Genomic DNA, 13,097 nt, shown 5'->3' with positions numbered 1-13,097 from the left:
GCCCCCTCACCCAGCTGGGCCGTGGTCGACACTCACTTGTCCACCAGGCCCTTGTGCTGAAGGATGCTGTGCAGCTCCCGAGCCGTCTGGGGCCCCTGCAGCTTCTGCCCGTTCAGCATCTCTTTCTCCAGTTGCTCAATGGACTGTAGAGAGAAAGGGCGGGCAGGTGGGAGTGGAGGCATGTGAGTTGTCAGTATGAGGTAGAGAGTCTGGGGCTTGGAGGGGGCTGTGGTCTTGGGAGGAAAGGAGGCGTGGGAATGTTCACAAGGGTCTTCATGATTGGGCCCAAAGGATGCCTCCCGCCGAGCACCTCCACCTGGACGCCTGCAAGACCCACCCTCTGCTCTCCCCTCTCCTGGGACCCACCTTTCCTGTCCGGGCAAAGGCCTCGGCCACCTTGCGGTTCCGCCCCCCGTAGCAGGTGGTGATGAGGTCAGCCACACCGCAGCTCTCCAGGAAGGTGGCAGAGGACACCTGGCCGCTGCAGAAGAGCTTGGCGAAGGCGATCATCTCCATGAGGCCCAGCCGGATCACCGCCGCCTTGGTGTTATCGCCGAAGCCCAGCCCGTCACAGAAGCCGGCCCCCACAGCCACTATATTCTTGGGGGAATACAGGCCATCGGTGAGAAAGGAGCCCCTCCCGCAGGCCCCATGTGGAACCCTTAGCTCCTGCCATCGGCCACGACACCCCACAACATAAGTGAAATGTGGGCCAGGCTTGATGGCTCAGCCTGTAATCCCAGCAATTTGGGAGGCCAAGGCGAGTGGATTGACTGAGCCTGTGGGTTCGAGACCCACCCAGGCAACTTGGCAAGACCTCGTCTCTACAATAAAAATAAAAAATCCAGGCGTGTTAGTGCATGCCTGTAGTTCCAGCTACTTGGAAGGCTGAGGCGAAAGCATCGCCGGAGCCCAGCAGGTCGAGGCTGCGGTGTCCGGGAGCGGCCACTGCACTCCAGTCTGGGCAACAGGGTGAGACTCCAACTCAAAAAAAAAAGTGAAGTGTGGTATGTGGATGCCTAGGCCACTTCTGCCACTTGGCTTTCCCACAGGCTGCGGCCCTGTCTGGAGCCTGGCCCCATACTCCATCCCTTAGGACATTTTCGGGAAGTCACTTTTCTCTCCATCCATGACCGTTCTATAGCCCTCATGATCACTGCCATCCAGAACCTGTGGTTTGGGCTATTGGTCTGTCTGTGTGTCCTGGACATCTTGTCTCCCCTCAGCCTGGGCGTCTCCTCTTCCCCTCCTAGAGCCAGGGATAGGGAGGTCCGCAAGGGACTGAAGGGGGTCCGCTGTCTGACCATGGCTCATTGGCAGCCCTCAGGGCCCTGGCCTCGCTCCTGCAGTTCTTCCTGAAGGTGTGGGACTTGGGGGAGGGGAGCAGCTGCTCAAGAGTGAGCCTGGAACACCAGCAGTCTTGTGGGGCCCTCCTGCCCACCCATAGCCGCCTCTGCCCTGCTCACCTTTAAGGCCCCACAGATCTCCACCGTATCCACCTCTTGCACCACTGTGATACGGAAATTGGGCGTCTGCATCAGCTCTTTCAGAAGTTGTCCCTGGGCTGGGTCCTTGCAGCCTAAAGTGGGGAGGGGACGAGGCTATGCGGGGGACTGTCTTTTTCAACAATTTATTTTATAGACAAGGTTCTCTCTCTGTTGCCCAGGCCAAACTTGAACTTCTGGGTTCAAGCAGTCCTCCCACCTCAGCCTCCCGAGTAGCTGCAACTACAGCAGGCACCACTGTGTCCACTCTGTGGAGGGACTCTTGACTGTTCTCCCACACCTGCCCTGAGCAGGACCTGCCACCCTTTCCCAGGGGTGTCCCAACCTCCCTCGCCCCTGATGCTTGGGTCTTCTTCTTTTCCCTGCCTCATGGGGCTGGGGAGAGTGAGGAGGGGACGCTGCTGGGGCGGCGCTATGTGTGGGGGTGCAGGTTCTCACCAATGGTTGTTTCACAGAACTTCTCATCTGCCACCTCGCTGGCAATGTTGGCCCCCATCAGCACGCTCATGGGGATGCCAAGGCGTTCCCCGATCACTTCGGAGATGAGCTTCAGCCCATTGGGGCCCTCGTCTACCCCCTGGGCACAGGATGGAGCTCAGGCCAAGGTGCCCTTAATGCCCAACTGAGGGCTTCCCACCTAGAACCACTGTTCATCAGTGTCCCTCCCACAGGTCCTGCCCTGTTCCCACCCCACCAGAGCTTGCTGTGAGGAAGGCAGACAGCGCGTGGGAAACTTTCCTTCCACGTACCCTCGGCCAGCCCACCTCTCCAAGGCAGTGGCCCCTCCACATGCCTAGACAGCCGCCTGGCCATCCCTGAACTCCCACTCAGTGCCAGCCACTGCTGCACACCAGCCCCACTGTCACACTCCTCACACCAGCCCCTCTTCATGTCCCCAGGCAGCCCTTGGTGAGTCCCAAACTCCCCATGACACAAGATACCGGCCTCCAAGCCAGTCTCCTAGCCACTTACCCCCAGCCTCCCATCTGTTACCCCCAGTATCTGGCTGCTTTCTCAAGCCTCTCCGGAGCCCACTCCTCTCTTCTCCAGGAACTCTTGGCCTACCTGCCTCTGCCATTTGATGTTCTTGCTTCACCCACCTTGAGCCCCATCCTAAGCCACACACTCCCCCACCCACATGAAGGTGTTCCTGGCACCTTAATAAGAGATATGCCAGTGGCATTGGCCTTCAGGTGGCCCTTGAGTTGGTCGCATATCTTGCCGATGAACTGATGGGGCACCACAAAGATCAGGATGTCGGCGTCCGCAGCAGCCTGGACCACATCTGGGACAGCCACCTGTTGGGGTGACAGGTGCTTGTGGGCCTGGCAGTTCTCTCCTAGGCCCTGGGAACCCCATTTAGGACTTAGGAGCCAGTCAGTGAGGCTGTGGGGCAGAGGGAAGGCTGGCTTGGACTGAATCTAGGCCTGAACTTGGAGGAACACGACACCTCCCCCCCGGCCCCCCAGCACTCACTCCCTCTCACTCCAGCTGTCCTGGGCTCTTGAGGACTCCTGGAAACCTCCTCCCCGTACTCTCCTATCCCTTGGCCAGGGGACAGTGAGGAAGGCCAAAGGCAGCCTGGGCTTGGCAGAAGGAAGAGACCGAGTAAGATTTCATCACCATGCTCCTCAGGCCCCAACTGGGAGGGGGAGCCCCAGTCTTCCTGTTCTCTTCCCTGCTCCCCCTTACCAGCTGGGGAGAAGCCACATGGATTTGACCAAAGACCTGAAGTCCAAGGAGCAACCTCCAGGTCTGCTAATAACGAGTAACAAGTGAATGAGTAACAAGATTAGAGCCCAAGGCAGGCACCACCCAGACCCCAAGTCTGGAGCCCAGGCTCTGGTTGTCATGGAGACCATTTGCTCTCCCATCCCTTCCCCACCTCTAAGTACATTCAGATTGTCCTCAGTCCTAGAAAGTGCCCCAGCAGTCAGCTCCCACCCGAGGTGGCCCCTTAGCCCCAGGTGCCACTGGAGGAGGACCGAGCTCCCACACTCCTGGCCTTCCCTTTAACCCTTCCCTGCAGTGTTGGGACTCACCACATTTGGGGGCAGCTTGTGTCCCGGCAGGTATTTGACATTCTCGTGCTGCGTGTTGATGATCTCTGTCAGCTTTCTGCCTCCAATGTCTTCCTCAAACACCCACATGGCTACCCGTGGGTCAAAGCGTGCCAACTGCGCTGCATTGCCACCCACAATCTTGGCGATGGCCGAGCCCCTGGAGGGAGGGGGAGTGTAACAAGATGGAGAAGGGGGACAGTGGGAGGATCTCACAGCAGCACACCAGACTCTTTACTTCCACCTTCCTTGTCACCCCTACTCCCATGACAAGTGTGTCCCTCGTGGCCTGGCAGTAGAAAGACCCAGTCTCCCTCCTTTGCTGCTAGGGAAGGGGGCAGCCTTCTGATCTTCCCACCCGCAAGCCCGAGCAGCTTTTCAAGCGGGGAGCGCTCTGGAGACTCCATGGTGAACAGGTGCAGCTGCCCAGGCCAGCGGGGGCCAGGAGAAGTCTGGCACCGTCTGTCCTGCACAGGAGCCTGAGGGCATTCCCTACCCACCAAGCTTCCCTTCCTCACCCCTCTGTACTTGGGGAGCCATCCTTCCCCACCTGCCTTCACAGTGCCGCTTACCAGTTGCCAGAGCCTACAATGCAGACTTTCTTGCCCGCCATGGTGCAGTGTCTCTGTCCGAGCCGGCTCAGGGCCACACTCCCTAGCTCCTCTACCGGCTAGAGCATTTAACTCCGCCACTCGTGGGTGCAGCCAAGCCCCGCCCTCCGGGAGTGGGTGGGGAGCTGGCGCCCAGGGAGCTAGTCTGGCAGAGCCAGGGAAAGGGGAGAAAAGGGTAGAAGCAGGTGGGGAACAGGAACTGGGCAGAGACCAGGCCCAGCTTTTCCTGGGGCTTGCCAGCAGACAGTGCTAGCAGGCTTCTTCTCTTGGTCCCAGCCCAGTTTCCCGGCCCCTGCTCCACTACGGTTTCATTCTGAGGTCTGCCAAGCAAATAGCCCAGATAAGGAACAAGCAGCAGACCCCCTCACTCTCTTCTGCCCACCCAGCACTGGAATAATTTATTTTTTTGAGTTGGAGTCTCACCCATTGCCCAGGCTGGAGTGCAGTGGCACACTCGGCCACCCCAGCGTCGCCCTGCTGGGTTCCTGCAATCCTTCCGCCTCAGCCTTCCAAGTAGCCAGAACTACAGGCGCGTGTTACCATGCCCGGCTAATTTTTGATTTATTGTAGAGACGAGGTCTCGCCAAGTTGCCTGGGCTGGTCTTGAATCCTCAGGCTCAGGCAATTCCCTCACCTCAGCCTCCCAAATTGCTGGGCTTACAGGCTTGAGCCACCACTCCCAGCCAATAAATTGTATTAATATTTAGCTCTAGCAGCAGCTCAGGCAATGCGTTCTTCTCAGCCGTGAGAATTCCCTGTCCTCCCTTCCCAGCCCCACACCCTCACAGAACCCAACACTGCTGGCTAGCAGGCCACATTAGCTCCCTGCAGGGATGGGAAAACGGGTGCAGGTTCTCTTCTAACGATGAGACCATGTAAGAGAAGGCCTGCTTTGGGGACAGCCCAGCCCAAGGGTGAGAAGAGACTCCAGGAGCTCGAGAGACCTGGTCATCTTGGTCACCTACAGCGGTCACCTCAGGGACTCACTGGTGGGCCTCTCCTTACCCTAGACAGTCCCCACCCAACAGTCTCCCAAGGAGGTTGGGAAAGGACACAGCTGAGGGCTCAGAGAACTACGGCCCATGGTTCTGCGGTAAACTCTGGTGTAAGTGAGAGGACAGGCAACAACAGGAGATGGGAGATGTGTGCACTGGCCTCAGAGGCCATGGCTTCTTCAGTTCCTTCTCTCAGGGGTTTCCAAGCTACTGCGCCAGGGGCTTCCACGGGTTAATGGTTAGTTTGCAGAGGCCGGAAAGGGCTAGCAGGGCAGGGACTTGGGGGAGGGGGGCTGTTTCTGAAACTGGGGCAGTGTGTCCCCTGGGGCTCTGTGGTCTCAGGTGCCATAATTGGGAGTAAATATGGTGTGATTTGCGGGGAGGGGAAATGGAAGGAACACATTCAGCAGTGCAGGGCTCCACATCGCCCACAGCCATCTGTTTGACTAAGAGGGGGAGTTCTGGTTACCAGGCTGATCTGGAGAGTGCAGGGGGAGGCTCCTAACACCATGCACCTTGGCCTAGAGGGCACACACCACTGCACGCTCACGTGCTGGCCTCCTGGCTTGGCAGACTGCAGAGTGGGCGTCACCACCCCCATGGGCTTCTGCTGGCCAAGTCAGCACTGGGCTAGAGGGGAGTCTGTGTGCAGCCAGGGGGGGAAGGGTGAGTGGGCAGGAGGTGAGGACTGGGAGGCATGATTTTCTAAGTCCAGGGACTGACCAGGAAGAGCCCACCTTACTCTCCTTCCATGGCCAGGAAGTCCCAAAGGGGGAACATACATGTAATCAATAGGCAGCTGTTTCCTTAGAACAAAGTTATACCTAACACAGATACCCTCCCACAGACGGTCCTTTATTGTGCTGGCACTGAGATAAAGGCGCCAGTTCCAGGCTGCCAGCTGGGAGCACTGATTACGGGTGAGGGAAGAGAAAGGATGCTTCTGTCCCTGGCACATTTGATGGGAACCCCAAAGAATGGATGCTTATGCATAAAATGACCCCTTGTTTTTGCCTAAATACTTCCCTCTCATTTTGCCCCTACAAATGTGAAGACAAATAATTTGCTCATTTCTATAGGAACGAAGAGGGTAGGGTGCAGATTCAGAATCAGCTCGTCACAGTAAGTTATCTGTATCACTAGAGCGCTTCCCAAGTGCAAACTGTAGACTATTTGCTTGAAATTAACAATGGTTCGTCACCATTCATTACACATGTAATTAGCCTGGGTAAAAACAGATGCCATGTCAATGTCCTTGACATCAATTTTCTCCACTTCAAGTTATTACCCCAACACACTCCTGCTTTCCCAAGTCTGATAAACCCCCTGTTCCAGAATAGGAACAAGGGTTGTATTTTCTGGTGGGTTTGATTGCATATATTAAACAGGCAATGCCAGAGTGTTCCCTTTCACGGCGGTAAAGGATAATTTAAAAACTACATGTGGTCGGGCTCAGTGGCTCAGCCTATAATCCCGCGCTTTGGGAGGTCAAGGTGAGTGAACTGTCTGAGCCCGTGGGTTTGAGACCCGCCTGGGCAACTTGGCGAGACCTCATCTCTACAATAAATCAAAAATTAGCCAGGCATGATAGCGCACACCTGTAGTTCCAGCTACTTGGAAGCCTGAGGCGGAAAGATCACCGGAGCCCACCAGGTTGAGGCTGCGGTGGCTGGGAGCATGCCACTGCCCTCCAGCCTGGGCGACAGAGTGAGACTCAACTCAAAAAAAAAAAAGAAAGAAAAACTACATGTGGATAATGACACAAAGAGGAAAAGCGATGAGCCACCAGAAGGGATGCAGGCAGAACTGCAGCAGAATTCCATGCATTTGCTAATGGAAAGGATCACAGAGCAGTCTTCCAAACTCTGCCAGTGAGAAGCTGGTTGGCCACTGTACGAGGATGCTAACATAGCACTTCCAAGCTGGTCCTAAGAACTGACTCTGACTCAGGGACGTGAGCATGGAACCCTTAGGACAGAAACAAAACCCAAGATGTCTCTAGTCACCCAGGCCCTGGTCCATATCTAGACAGAAGTTAAACCCCTCTAGAGGGAGTTCAGGCTCGCCAAGCCTTAGGGATCAGTCACCCAAGGACAGCTCATGTCAGCCAGCAAGAGCCTTGAGGAACCCAGATGGACAAGGGAGAAGATGACAGCACCACTGACCTGTTACTATCTGCCTGGGAGGGAGCTGAGGACAAGATTCTAAGATCTATGGTGACGCCCAATGATCCCGGGCAGCTCCCAGCTTGCCTGGACCACTGGGGCAGCCAGAGCAGCCTCTAAGGTAAGACCCTGAGGTCACTAAGACCAAAATCTTATCTTCCACTATATCCCTGACACCTGGCACCACAACTGGTACATAGCAGGTGCTCAATATGTATTTGTCAAATAAAACAAACACTACGAGCAAGGCTAATGGTATCAAAGGAGGAAGAGCTCAGAGGAGAGCTCCGCACAGTAGGCAGGGGACCCATCCTTCAGAAGATTCTTTTATTAAAACTGGGTGACACCATAAGGGAACAGTACAAAAAAAATTTTGGTCCGTGAAAAAAAACATAATAGTAGTTCAGTTAATAAAAACAGTTATCTTCAACAGGGACACTGTAGGAGTGCTGAGCTTCCTTCTCATGGTTCCAGCCAGGAGGCGGGCCAGGGCTCAGCTGCCCCAAGGTCGCCCAGTGTCACTCTGGGGAGAACCTTTTGAGGGAGGGACAATGACAGGAAGGGGAGATGGGGAAGAAACTCTGCTGTCCCCAGTGTAGAACAGGCAGAGATAAAGGGCCCGGGGGGTGTGTGCTCGCAGGAGCCTGAGGAGGGGGTGGGGAAGCAGGGGCTTTGTCAGTTCTGCAGGTTTACAGCCCATGCTGAACGGAAATCCCCCTCTTTGCCCAGCTGTCTCCCACCCTGCTGTGTTGAGTCTGCGAGCCTGGGATATGCCAACTCGGGGATACAACCTGGAAGAATCTGAGGCTCTCCTGGAAAGATGCAAAACCATCTCAGTTCCTAGGGGCTGAGATCACAAGGTCCTGCTGCTACCTGAGGGGTCTGAAGCTTTGAGGGCAGGGACTGGCAGTCAGTCCCATGAGGCAGGGAGGAGTCACAAACCCAACTCAGCCATTTCCAGCCCTAGGCGCTTTCACTCCTCAGTGCCCTAGAAGTCACCAGAGTGTCAACTGGGCAGATAAGGGACAGGAAGACAGGATGGCCCAGGGCTTTGACCCGTTTGCTTTTAGGCCTGCTTCTCCATGAAGGGAGAGGGGAGGGTGGAGTGAAGGAGTCACACCTCCAAGAGACAGCAGGAAGGAACAGCCTCTGCTGGCAATGGCAGTGCCCCAGGCTAGTCCCCTGGGGCCTGGAAGGGAAAGTAAGATTTCCCCACCCTGCTTGGGCAGGCATGGGGGAATAAGGGAGTGTGCTGGGAGGAAGCAACAGAGAGCAAACTCCAATACTGACATGGACCCCGACCAGGAGTCAGAGGGGCCTGAGATGGCAGGCCAGCCTGGAGGGCTGGGGACTGACCTAGGGCTCAGCAGAGCCTGAAAACCAGGGCTCCTTAGCACTAGAGGGCAACAAGTGAAGGGAGGGCTTGCTCCAAACCTGTGGAGGGAAGGAAGGAAAGTGGATTCTGTTACGGAAAGCCTCGATCAACTAGCTTATAGAGTGTCCCAGGCCTGAGTCTTGAGGAGGGGCAGAAGCTCCCAATTCCTGGGTCTCTGAAGGGTGGGACCAATGTAGCAGGCCCCCTTGAAGATCACCTGGCCTTAGCCCAGTATGTTCCGAACACTGATTACCACTACAGGTTCTCTCTCTAACACTACCTAGAGGTCCTATAGAGACCAGGGGAGGAGACAGGCACGTGGGAACTTTGTGGGGCAAAGGGCAGCCGGGGTGGGAAGGGATGGGGTGAGAGAAGAGGGCAACAGGTGTCTTGTGAGACAGAAGGTGCGACCCTCTTCATTCTGGTGTTGTCCTTGAACCAACAGCATCCCCTGGAATGCCCCAAGCAAGACCAAGGCAGGTGCTATGAGGCAGGCAGCACAGGGCCCAGATAACGAATCGGTGCAGCCCAGGCAGGGCTGTGGGATAGGCCTATGTATTTCGGATTCCCAAGGCTTGCTCTAATTCCTGTCGTCTCTGCTGCACCTAAGAGAAAACAGTGGCAGGAGTGGCAGATGAGACAACCCAGAAGTTGGCATTCACCACCACTGAATCTGCACCATTCGTCAGGGGTGCAGAGCCCTTGCTTTCTGTCCATCTCCCGTGTGTGCCCCAAGGACCTACCTTGGAATAGAAGTATCGACACACGGCCTCCTGAGCCCACGGCTGGAAGTAGAATTCAGCTCTGCGCTCCTCCTCTGGGTTGCCCACAACATCGGTCATTGTCTGAGGAGAGTGGGGGCAGGGGGAAGAGGAGAATCGACTTGTTTCCTTCCTTCACATCTGTTGTCAGTTGAATTGTGTCCTCCCAATCTATGCTGAAATCCTAACCCTCCAGCAGTCCCTGTGAATGTGACCACATCTGGAAACAGGGTCTCCGCAGACGCTCAGGTTAAGATGGGGGCATTAGGGGGGCCCTAACCCAATGACTGGTGTCCTTATAAAAAAGGGACACTTGGACACAAGGATGTGTAATGTAAAGACACATGGAGGAGCCACCTACAGGCCAAGGGAGGCCCACGGCTACCAGAGGCCAGGAAAGCTGACGGGGCAGACTCTCCTCACGGCCCTGAAAAGGAACCACCCCTGCTGACACACTGATTTTGGACTTCCAGCCCCCACACCTGTGACAAATTTCTGTTGTTTAAGCCACTCAGTTTGTGGAGTTTGCTCCAGCAGTCCCAACAAACATACAACACCCAAAGTCACTCCCTGCCATTGACAAGTCATCACCTCGATAGGGGTCTTTCCTGACACCCTTTTTCCCTTGCTCCTCTGCTCAGCCTTTACAGTTACAGTCAGTTGCCCATTCTGCACCTATTCCTACCTTTCTTCCTGAGCTCAGAGTACTTCCCTTTCTGGGAAGTATCTTCAAATCTCAAATTTTCCACAAAGTCTTTCCCAGAGATCCTAGCACCACTGATCTCTCTTCTGTGAATTATCTTATTGCTACTGGTCAGTTTTGATAATGTCTCATATGGTTTACTCCTTTTTATCATACTGGCCTCGTTTCTCCAAACAGAACGCATGCTGCTTTGAAAGCAGAGATCAGGTCATGTGTCCACTCTATTCTCACCAACATGGAGTTCAGTGACAGCACAGAGTAAGTATTACATCAATACTTCAGGGTGCAGCAGACAGCAGACCCCCTTGCTGTTGTCCTATCTGTTGTGCCCTTCACAACACGTCTTTCCTTTAATAGATCTACCTTTCTAACAAAACAAAAACAAAAACAATAACAACTTCAGGGTTCCATATCCGATTTCCTACTTAATCATAAAATGGACCCTGGAACATGCTAAAGAAAATTCTGGTTCCTCACTTCCTCCTCCAGTTTCTCCATCAGCTACTACAGAAACAGAGCAGATGTGGGTCCCACTGTCCTAAGTCCCTTCAGACCTTTCTGACTTAGGTCCTTTACCTTGAGGTCCCGGCACTGGGACTGAAGCCAGTCATTGATGAAACCCTGAGGGTCTCGGGCAAAGCTCAACATGAACTCCCGCTGCGTCTTCAGCTGGTTGATAGTTTCTATTGTCTCGTGGATCTGAAAGGAAGAAGGATGCTCACACCATTTTCCAACTAGGGAAATGACAAGTGCCTGACATCCACACAGCCACCACCAACCCGGGCACAGCGCTGCCCAGAGCTATGCCACAAGGCACTCCAGCGGCTTGGCCCTCAGCGTTCTCTCCGCAGTAACTTGCACTTGGTTCTGTCTCTCTGTACACTCAACGTGGGAGAAGCTTTCCTGCTGGCCTCCTTAATGCCCACTACAGGCAAAGCTACATGGTGAATACTAAATCCACAGCACCAGCAAGTCCCAAGCACTCTCAGGTGGAAAAGGCGCCGTAGGGGGCCTAAGCAGCTGTCTCTGAAGCACTCATCTCTAGGTTTTGTTCTCAGTTCTCTTCTCATCTGCATGCTCTTCCAGCAATTTCATCAACTTGTATATGTTCCATCACCACTGACAGGATGATGCGTCCCAATCTGCGGCCCAGAGTCCATGTTCTAAACTTGAACTGATCCAACTGCTTAAACTTAACATCTCCAAAACTAAATTCACTCCCCTTCCCCAACATCTGCTCCACCTCCTCTGTTCCTAGTCTTGGTGATACTACTACCCCATGCTAGCGACCTGGGAGTCATCATGATGCCTCCTTCTTCCTCACCTCTATCCAAGCAGGGGCCAAACTCCTTCAATTCCACTTTGACGCCTCTCAGCTCTGTCTACACATTTCCCTCTTTCAGTACTGTAAGTTTAGGGCCCTGATATTTCTCACATGGATTACTACACCAGTCTCTTAACTGGGTTTCTTGCCTCCAGACCTGCTTCTCTTACAAATCATTATCCACCTTTCTGCAAGTGATCTTTCCTTTTTACTATTATTATATTTAGAGACAGGGTCTCACTGTCTCCCCAGCTCACTGCAGCCTCAAACTCCTGGGGCTCAAGCAATCCTCCCACCTCAGCCTTTCGCGTAGCTGGGACTACCACATGCACCACCATGCCCAGCAGATCATTCTAAATACAAACAGCATCAGTCCCTCCACTGGTGATCTCTTCCCAAGCTTCCTTACTCAGTCTTCAGGATAAAACAGAAACCCGTTTTCCCTGAATCAAAGCTTCTCATGGTCAGGCACCCGTCTCCCCATCCAGTTTCTTTTCCAGAACGTCCCACCCTGCAGCCTGTGTGTAACTAGCACACCAGACAGCTTGTTTTTCTTCAGCGCCTTAGGCTCGCTCTCTCTCCTCTCTGGGCCTTTACAGACCCTGCTCTCTCTTTCTGTAATATCCTCTGTCTCCCAAACCCCCAGCACCACTACCCTTTCTTCCCTTTCGTTAACTCCCACTTTACCCTTCAAAATTTAGTTGAGGCATCAATTCTTTCAGGAAATGCTCCCTTTCTCCTTTGTGTTCCCAGAGCACTTTGGCTTTACTTGAAAGGACAATGTCTGACAATAATAACAGCAGTAACACTAGAAGGAGCCACCATTGGTTGTTTTTACGTGTTAGACACAGTCTCCTGTCTCTACATACACCATCTCATTTAACCCTCACAGTGAGTTTATTAAAACAGGTACTATAGTCTCTATTTCACAGACCAGAAACCACAGCTCAACACTATTACAGCCAGAATCAGAATGCATGTGAGTCTGGCTCCCACCAGCATCAAGCACAGTACCTGACATATACCAAGTGCCACTACATTTTGATAGAATACCAAGAATCAAAAGGAGGCCTAGAAGCTGTGAGGGGGCCTGGGGGTACCCAAACTAGCCAGGACACAGACCCCTACCTTGTTGTCTAAAGTAGCAATCTCCTGTTGGCTGGCAGTGGACAGCAGAAAAGAATTCATCTGTGTCTTCAAGGTGTCATCCACTTCCACATCTATGTCATAACAAGCTGTCTTTTTCTGATCATTTGGGTCAACACTGGAGAGGAAACCAAAGGGGCCTGATAAAGAGCGTGTCCCCTAAAACCTAATTATACAAGGTCCAATGACAGCCCAGGAATGAGGGGAAAGGCAGTTAACTACAAAAGGCCCAAGGGCTTTGGGGGTGATAGAAATGTTCTGTCCTTTCATTGTGGTGGCAGCTCCAAGGTGGATACATCTGCCAAGAGTCTTCAAACTATCCTTTAAATGGGTGCAACTTATCACATATAAATTATACTTCAATGAAGTTGATGTCTTAAAAAAGTCAACAGTAGCCGGGCTCGGTGGCTCAGCCTGTGATCCCGCGCTTTGGGAGGCTGAGGTGAGTGGAT

At 53.8% G+C, this 13,097-nt stretch overlaps 2 protein-coding genes across 3 annotated transcripts in view; both read right to left on the bottom strand.

Annotated features, from left to right (window-relative positions):
- The window catches only part of GPD1 (glycerol-3-phosphate dehydrogenase 1), a 6,545-nt gene extending 2,141 nt beyond the window's left edge, over positions 1–4,404 (bottom strand). Inside the window, exons 1-7 of one of the 2 annotated variants that reach the window (XM_008062272.2) lie at positions 4,138–4,404; positions 3,548–3,725; positions 2,663–2,803; positions 1,944–2,082; positions 1,467–1,579; positions 367–600; positions 37–143 (exon numbers count right to left, since the gene is read on the bottom strand). In XM_008062272.2, coding sequence (XP_008060463.1) covers positions 37–143; positions 367–600; positions 1,467–1,579; positions 1,944–2,082; positions 2,663–2,803; positions 3,548–3,725; positions 4,138–4,178 — 953 coding nt within the window. In that variant the 5' untranslated portion in view covers positions 4,179–4,404. The remainder of the gene's footprint in view (positions 1–36; positions 144–366; positions 601–1,466; positions 1,580–1,943; positions 2,083–2,662; positions 2,804–3,547; positions 3,726–4,137) is intronic. The other variant, XM_008062273.2, reaches the window with a different exon arrangement.
- Positions 4,405–7,586: 3,182 nt separating this feature from the next.
- The window catches only part of SMARCD1 (SWI/SNF related, matrix associated, actin dependent regulator of chromatin, subfamily d, member 1), a 13,277-nt gene continuing 7,766 nt past the window's right edge, over positions 7,587–13,097 (bottom strand). Inside the window, exons 10-13 of the mRNA XM_008062271.2 lie at positions 12,628–12,763; positions 10,752–10,874; positions 9,455–9,556; positions 7,587–9,316 (exon numbers count right to left, since the gene is read on the bottom strand). Coding sequence (XP_008060462.1) covers positions 9,263–9,316; positions 9,455–9,556; positions 10,752–10,874; positions 12,628–12,763 — 415 coding nt within the window. The 3' untranslated portion in view covers positions 7,587–9,262. The remainder of the gene's footprint in view (positions 9,317–9,454; positions 9,557–10,751; positions 10,875–12,627; positions 12,764–13,097) is intronic.

This window comes from Carlito syrichta, unplaced genomic scaffold, assembly GCF_000164805.1.
Source record: "Carlito syrichta isolate Samal-C Ts95f unplaced genomic scaffold, Tarsius_syrichta-2.0.1 Scaffold305684, whole genome shotgun sequence".
Lineage (NCBI taxonomy): Eukaryota > Metazoa > Chordata > Mammalia > Primates > Tarsiidae > Carlito > Carlito syrichta.
Note: the sequence above shows the minus strand (reverse complement) of the source record. Positions and strands in the feature narration are given on the sequence as shown.